This window comes from Haplochromis burtoni, unplaced genomic scaffold (genome assembly GCF_018398535.1).
Source record: "Haplochromis burtoni strain Fernald_Lab_line unplaced genomic scaffold, NCSU_Asbu1 Contig_140, whole genome shotgun sequence".
NCBI lineage: Eukaryota > Metazoa > Chordata > Actinopteri > Cichliformes > Cichlidae > Haplochromis > Haplochromis burtoni.
In genome coordinates, this window is record NW_024582501.1 from 242,938 (window position 1) to 251,113 (window position 8,176).

The 8,176-nt window shown below is 36.1% G+C and overlaps 1 protein-coding gene across 2 annotated transcripts; it reads left to right on the forward strand.

Moving 5' to 3' along the window:
- Positions 1-1,763: 1,763 nt before the first annotated feature.
- LOC102290930 lies at positions 1,764-8,105 on the forward strand. 2 transcript variants are annotated; one of them, XM_042224554.1, is made up of 7 exons: positions 1,764-2,099; positions 2,201-2,530; positions 3,252-3,362; positions 3,465-3,503; positions 3,582-3,730; positions 6,722-6,968; positions 7,060-8,105. In XM_042224554.1, the coding sequence occupies exons 1-7, from the start codon at positions 2,066-2,068 to the stop codon at positions 7,110-7,112; spliced, it is 963 nt and encodes a 320-aa protein (XP_042080488.1). In that variant the 5' UTR covers positions 1,764-2,065; the 3' UTR covers positions 7,113-8,105. The 2 variants fall into 2 exon arrangements, with proteins under 2 accessions (XP_042080488.1, XP_042080487.1); XM_042224553.1 differs by having other exon boundaries at positions 1,765-2,099; positions 6,722-8,105.
- Positions 8,106-8,176: the final 71 nt, after the last annotated feature.

Genomic DNA, 8,176 nt, shown 5'->3' on the forward strand with positions numbered 1-8,176 from the left:
GTGTGTGTGTGTGTGTGTGTGTGTGTGTGTGTGTGTGTGTGTGTGTGTGTGTGTGTGTGTGTGTGTGTGAGAGGGGAGTCAGCTCGAGAAACGTTGGTGCTGAACCAAGAAAAAACATTTTTGGTGTGCTGAATAAAGTATCTGTGAGAAAGACGTCTGAATATCTTGTGGGGGGCTGGATATTCACAATGACCCTTATTAAAACATATTTTACATTTTCTTTTTTTTTTTGTATACAGAACAGGGGTAACAATGGTAACTTTATTGTCCCCAGTGGGAAATTGATTTGCAGTCTGTTTATACAGACACACAAAAACAAAATAAAAATAAACCACGCACATCCTCACCACCTTGTGGGGCAGCTGCAGAGCTGAAAAAAAATAATGCACAAAAAACTCCAAATATCTACCTCTAGCAGATCTTTTAATTTTAGTTCTACAGTCTGCAAACTGTTAATTCTTTTCTATGTTTTATTTTATATTTTAAAATTTAAAAAATTTAAATCATACCTTATGAAAAGTGAATTTTATTTTATTTTTTTACATGTGCAGCTTACTGCACAGTTGTTGATCGACATCAACAGATGCAGATATAAGAAGTATAAAGTAAGATGTATTCAGTATGTTGTTGTAGGTTTGTGGTGAATCTAAATTTCTGTTCCTGCTTTGGTTTGGTTTGTCAAGTCACCAGAATGATACTCATGCAACTGAAACTAAATGTAGGCAAATACTGGAGTCATCATTATTTCACGTCTTCCTGTTTTTGCTTTTTGTAAAGGAGACGTTGTAGGTGTCAGGCAACAATGTGAGAAGTTTATTGAAAATGAAATCAATAGTAAATATGTTTGGGGAAATTAAATATTATTAAATATATGAGGGCCGTTACCACATTTGTACTGAAAATTCAAATTTAAATCAAGTTCTTCCCTCCCAATATTACAAAGATGAGTGGCAAAATTAAATAACCCTCTGGGATTACCAGTTAATTTGAAAGCAGAAATAGAATCAGGTGTTTTCAACTGAAAAACTTTTGATTTTTTTTTTAAAGACCAATTAAAGCAAAGTCTGAAACAGTGTTGGATTTTCTTCTGGTCAAAACAACCATAGCACAAATACCCAAGAGGTTAAGACAGCAATGTAGTGGGAGTATAACCAGTCTTTAATCAGTTGCATGTTATTGTAAATGCTGTTACTGCTGAGTCCGGCTCCTCCTCTGTGTCTGGATCTAATTTCAAATCAGATTTCCTTGATGACCATTTTGCTGCTTCCTCCTCGCCCTGCTGTGTCTGTGCCCCTCACTGGCTGGCACTGTGTGATTCCTCTGCCTCTTTTTAAAACCAGCTGGACTGAACGGGTGTAATTCCTATTGTTACTTGCACAGATGTCGATGGGAAGTAAACCAGTTTTCAAAATTAAAGTACGGTCTTTGATTAAAATGAGTAAAATCCTGTTTGGAGAAGGAAAACACTGTAGCTAAGCTTTTAAACAGGGAGGTTTCAGAACTTTAAAATGTATTCACTATCAAACTCATCTACAGATGTAGATGACTTAACCACAAATCTAACGCTACGTGCTAAAAGAAAAAAATATAAACAACTATGCATAAAACTGTGCTGCTGTCAACGAGTAACTGTCAGTTAACTGAGACCGTCATCAAGTTTGTGTAGGTGTCAGTTCTTTGAAGCAGTTCCTTCCTTTCTTTGCTTTCACAAGTCAGGTCAATTCACGCGAGAGGAGTGCAGCTGTGACACATCTGCGGAGGCGTGTTTGCCCCCCACTCGTCACAAACAAACGCTTCTCTGCACATCGTGACTGCTCTGTGCGCTTATAGTAGGCTCGCACCTTGTATTCTTTCGCAATCATTTGTATGTGACAGTGATTTCATTTACTTGGTAAATATTTTCGACTAGTTTACAGTTTTATCGCGATCGTGACTTACAATATAATTCAATTCATGTGCACAACCTCGTACAGTGGTGGAGCAAACTGAAAGAGTTTGACCAGTCGTAAATACCTGAAAGGACCACCAAGATAAGAACCACTGAGCTGGCAGTTTATCAGCCAAAATGAAGACCATCTATATCATCTGTCTTTTTTGCTGTAAGTGGCTTAGAAAAATTATATTAATGTAATTAATTAACGTATTAATGTTTTCTAACATTTGTTTAACTCCGTGATGCCCTATATCTTGCCAATTTTAGCAGCTACGTTGGCAGATGGAAACAAGTTGATGAAGATAGAAGGATTTCAGGGCAGAAATGTCTCCTTCCAGTGCTCACACAGACTTGCATGGGCGTATGATAAATACTTTTGCAAAGATCCATGTGGGAGCGAGAAAGACAGGCTGGCTACTGTAAAATCTGGTGGAAGAGCAGAGTCCGGGAGGGTAACTCTGGTGGATTCTGGAGATGGATCCTTCACTGTGACCTTGAGTCATCTCCAGCTGTCAGACTCACATCAGAAATATTGGTGTGGAGTGGACAGGCCTGGTTTGGACACATACACTCAGATACAGCTCACAGTAAAGAAAGGTATGTCATCATTTTATTTCTTCTGAGTTTATTTTATCAGTACGCTTAATTTGAATTATGCATCTGCATTCTTACTTCAAAAGATAAGGAAAAAAAATACTCCACGTTTCTTATAGTTCTTTATTGCAGAAAAAAATTATTGCATATAAAAGCATAGCTTGTGAACTAAAATGCATTTTATAATCCGGTTTATAATCTGGTGGTTCCAAGTAATTTCCCCTCGTGGCTTGACTGGATCTTCTTGTTAAAAGATTCAAAAGATTTATTTCCCCTTTTTTTCTTCTCACGTGGTTTTATTGTATTTTTGGAGGCTCAGTGAAGAAAAACATCCAGTTTATAACATATTAGAAACATCAGAGCACTAAAACAATCAAATAGGTTTATTTTAACTTTTGTCTTTCTCGTTCTAAGTCATCTCTCGATAAGCTATATTAATACAAAGTTGTTAAAACTAGCTTCTGGACGCCTGAAGTGAATACATCTGTAAAATGCATCAATTCCTTTGTGCATCAGTATATTAAAAATTCCACTTATATATCCATGACATAAAACTTATTTTGCAGAAAACATCCCTAGATATATATAAAAATAAAGGTATCTAAAAACAGTAATCTTATTGCGGAATTAAATTTTGAATGAAAAACTTTTACTTTTAGAATATATATATTGTATATTGATTAGTTATTAATAGTACCGTAATTTGCCCCTTTCTCTTATAAAGCTGTTGAAACTGAGACACCTGATGTTCCTACCACATGGACATATCAGAATACCAACACAACACAGTTAACAACTGGAACAGACACCATTAAGCCTACAAAACCTTCAATGGGTATAAAAACAATGTATTACAAATTATTGATTTACAGTCCTTACAAATATAAATTCTGGATACATTTTACATAAAGAAGTAATATTGAGTCCTGTTTTGCAGAATCATTCTCCACTAAAGAACAACCTAAAATCAGCACAGGTGAGTTTCCACTTGAGGATGTGATTGGTGTATAAGTTACTGATGAATAAGATGATTCTATAATCTTGTTTTCATCAGGCACCATTGTGTATGCTGCAGTCGGGGGCATTGCTATGGCATGTCTCCTGATGCTGACAGTATGCTTCAGGAAGTACAGAAAAACCTCAAAACCTCAACTACAAGTTTGCTTCAACAACACAGATGTCAGCAGTGTGCATCAACAAGAGGTATGAGATGGAAAATTGGAGATCACACTATCAGGAGGTTCATTCCCTCCTAGAGATCAGTGATTGCCTTAGACAGCAAATTAAATAAAGTAGAATATGATTGGGGTTTTTTTTTATACATCAAATGTAAGTATGTGACGAGGGGTTTTCCAAAAGTCATTTCTCATTTTTTTATATTGTGGAATTTTTCAATGGGGATGTGTTAAAACCACAGTGTTACATTAGTGTTGTGCTAAAGGAATGGTTTGACATTTTAAGTAAAATGCTTCTTCCCCTTACAATTGAAAAGTCAAAAGTCATATTGTGTATAGCTCTGGTGATAAATCTGGGTCAACTAAAAAGGTATTCTTGCAAAGTATCAGATACTGGCACTGGAAGTCACTCCTGTTTCAGAAGCACACACTCACTGACACCATTAGATGCAAAGATAAGTTCTACTGTCTTCCTGTTAAAAGTAGCAAGATAAAAATACTAACCTTCAAGCAACATGATGGTTAACTAAGCACAATTAAGAAAGTGAGAAGGGGGAGAGATAGTCTGGCTATGTCTGGTGATCTGGTACACAGAGAAACTGAATTCTGCCTTCAAGTGTCTCAGAAGTACGCTGACTAACATTTTACATTTCTGTTTAATTTGTAGTGAATTACATTTAAAGAAGAACACAGAGGCCTTTTTGAGTAGAAAACTCATACACTACCAGTCAAAAGTTTGGGCACACCTTCTCATTTAATGATTTTTCTGTATTTTTACTACTTTCTACATTGTAGATACATACTGAAGACATCAAATGTATGAATTTATGGATATTTGCAGCAAAGAAAAAATATAAATAACTCAAAAAATGTCTTATATTTTAGATTCCTGAAAGTAGCCAGCCTTTGCTTTGTAACAGCTCTGCACACCTGTCTCTCAGTGAGCTTCATGATGTAGTCCCCTTTTCCTTCTTAATGGCATTGGGACCGTTGTGTTGTGCAGAAGTCAGGTTGGTGCACAGCTGACAGCCCTATTTAAAAACTGTTAGAATTCATATGATGGCAAGAATCAATCAGCTAAGTAAAGAGAAATGACAGTCCCTAACCCATCATTATTTTAAGAACTGAAGGTCAGTCAGTCCAGAAAATTGCAAAAAAAAAATAAGGGCTAACTGGCTCAAATGAGGACTGCCCCAGGAAAGAAAGACAAAGAATCACATCTGCTGCTTAGGATAAATTGATCTGAGTCACCAGCCTCAAAAATTGCAATTTAACCACACCTCAGATTGGAGCCCAGATCAATGTTCCAGTAGCAGATATTCCTCTACATCAACTGTTCAGAGGAGACTGTGCGAATCCGACCTTTATGGTCAAATAGCTGCTAAGAAACCACTACTAAGGAAAAGCAACAAGCAGAAGAGACTTGCTTGGGCCAAGAAACACAAGGAATAAACATTGGACCAGTGGAAATCTGTATTTTGGTCTTATGAGTCCAAATGTGAGATCTTTGCTTCCACCCACCGTGCAGAAAAGGTGAACTGATGGTCTCTACATGCATGGTTCCCACCGTGAAGCACAGAGAAGGTGGCATGATGGTGTGCTGGTGCTTTGCTGGTGACACTGTTGGGGATTTATTCAAAATTGAAGACACACTGAACCAATATGAGTACCACAACATCGTGCAGCAACATGCTATCCCATCTGGTTTGCGTTTAGTTGGACTGTCATGTGTAATTCAACAGGACAATGACGCCAAACACGCCTCCAGGCTGTGAAGGGCTATTTGACCAAGAAGTATTGTGACAACTAACAACGAGTCTTTCACATCACTGTGGAGGAAATTCAGTCACTTTAGGAAAGCTTTTTAAGCCTGATCGCCTGTTTAAGGTCATACAAAAGCATCTTTAAGTCTGGTCTTTGATTGGACCTAGTCTTTGACTCCCAACACCCTCTGGAACACAAACTCTCAAAACATGTGGTATCCAGACTGGGCTTTCATCAAATTAGCAAAGATACACATGAAAAAAGGTCAGACACCAACTAGGGAGAATCAGAAGGACAAACAGAACAATATTGCCATTTTTCTGCATAATCCATCATACAAAATGTAATCAAATGGAAAAGTCTCTTTTTAAAACTTGTTTTATTAGTTTTAATCTTTTAACTTTATGCATCAAGCAAAAATTAAAGTATATGTAACATTCTCTGACTGGAAGAAATTTGTTTAACATTTAAACCTATTTTCTGCACATTCCAGCACATAAAATAAAATATTTTATTGTGTTTACACTCACTCTTTCAAATAGATGCAAGTGAAACACAGCAGAAAATACATAAAATAAAAGACTAGCGGTCCTGTTGTTCTATTTTCACCTGTAAAGCAGGAGTAGGGTAGGCGGAGGTTTACCCTGGTGCAGGTGTGCCGCAGCGGTCAGTTGAAGAATCCACGAGTTTCTCTGTGAATTTCCCATTAGCCTACTTTTCCTTGGCAGACAAGCTCTATTTAAGTGTTTTCTTTATCAAACAGGTCTGGACGTTAGCAATTCTAGGTGTGTAGTGAAATTGAACTCAGCTTTTCAAAAACAGGTTAATTAATTACTTGATGATTTAACAAGAGGATGCATTTACTTTTTCACAAAGGGCCAGAAAGATTTGGATTACTTATTTTTCCTTAATAAACATTTTTTAATGCATTTTGTATTTACTCCAGTTCTCTTTAAATAATAAACAAAAATGTATTTGATGCTCTGAAACATTTAAGTGTAAGAAATATGCAAAAAACTGAGAAATCAGGAATAGGGGAAATACATTTTGATGGCACCGTGCATGCCTCTATCCTTACTGTAGAAAGATTTAGATTTATACATTTTTGTCTAATTCACATTGTAATTACTCAGCTAATAAGTAATGCTATTCAATGCCATGTGAGTAAAATAAAATAAAATAAATATTTTGAACATATAAGAAAATTCTTATTTATTTATTTATGTTTGTTTTTTTATTTTTGTCTGTTTTCAAGGGAGCAGAGCATCTTCAGAAGTTACCTGGGCGTTCCTCTATTCATACACACCATCAAAGACTGGACCCACCAGCAACTGAACCAACAGAAACGACATCTAGCCTGCACCTTCATATCTATGAGAACATATCTGTGTCCAAACTTGCTGCAGCTTCAGAACATCCACCCACAGAGCATCAAAATGACCACGATAATAACTCTGGGATCTACATAAATCCTTTGCCAGATGTAATATCTGAAAGAACAGGTGTTAGCAAGTGTAGGAAACACAGAGATAAACCTTTGACATCCAAAAATACAACGAGCGGTACTAATAGTGCATCTCCTTGTGTCTCCAGAGCCCCCTGTGAATCCACCGAAGAGAAGCCCAGAACACTTTGGTTTGGTTTAGATTTATCAGGAGTAAATCAGAGTTGATCTCAAAGATAGAATGTTTTTCTGACAGTTATAGGCAAAACCTATTTCCATCATTATAAGCTTTTACACTAAATGGTGCTGTTAAGTGTTTTGATTACACATGTGGTTTAATATGTGTCTTAATCAAATTTACCTTACACTGGAGAAAAAAAATGTGTGTGAACTACCATTTGACACTGTTAATATTTCTAAGTAAGTTCAGGGGAAGTGCTGGACTACATCCCTAGTGAATGAATACATTTAGCAGCTAGACTGCATATTTGCCTTTGGTGTGAGTTTGTAGTAAAAGTGATTTGTACTTTTTCACTTAGTTAGTTGTAGTAATGATGTAGTTCTGCATTTGTGATACATGTAGTGTATTTTGAGGTTGATGCTTATCTGGAAGCATTTTGTGGGAGGGTAGTTTCAGTAGCTCCCTTTAAAAAAAATAAAAATAGAGGTCACCACAGGAAACGCATGTATTCCGATGACTCCTAGTGGTCATGTGAATAAAGACACGTTGGCAGTGAGGGCTGATATAAATAACCAAATATGAACTTCCTGTACCTTACTACAAAAAAAATCATATTTTTGTAATATAATGTCACACTGATGCCTAGCTTTCAATGCAGCAAAAAAAAAAAAAGCTGTTTCAAGATGCCGTAATTTATTTGTCAAAAAGACAGTGACTTGTTGACAGTACATCTAACATAAAAACAAAGACAAAATTAATAATTTCCAACTGGAAATAAGCCATGAAACAGTTTCAAAAAGATGCAGCAGAGAGAAACAAACAAAAATGTTGAACCCTCTAAGCTTTTTGTTTAATGCTTTCTATAAATAATAGTTTCATGTACTTTGTCTAAAAAACTAAATCTTCTACTTAAATGTCTGCTTGGCAAACCTATTTGGCCAACCAAGTCTTGTTAATCATGCCTGTTAACATGCAAATACCCCTAATTAATACGAATACTTAATAAATGCTATATTAGACCTCAAGAGTGTTTGTTGTTTGTTTTGTTTTGTTTTGTTTTGTTTTGTTTTGTTTTGTTTTGTTTT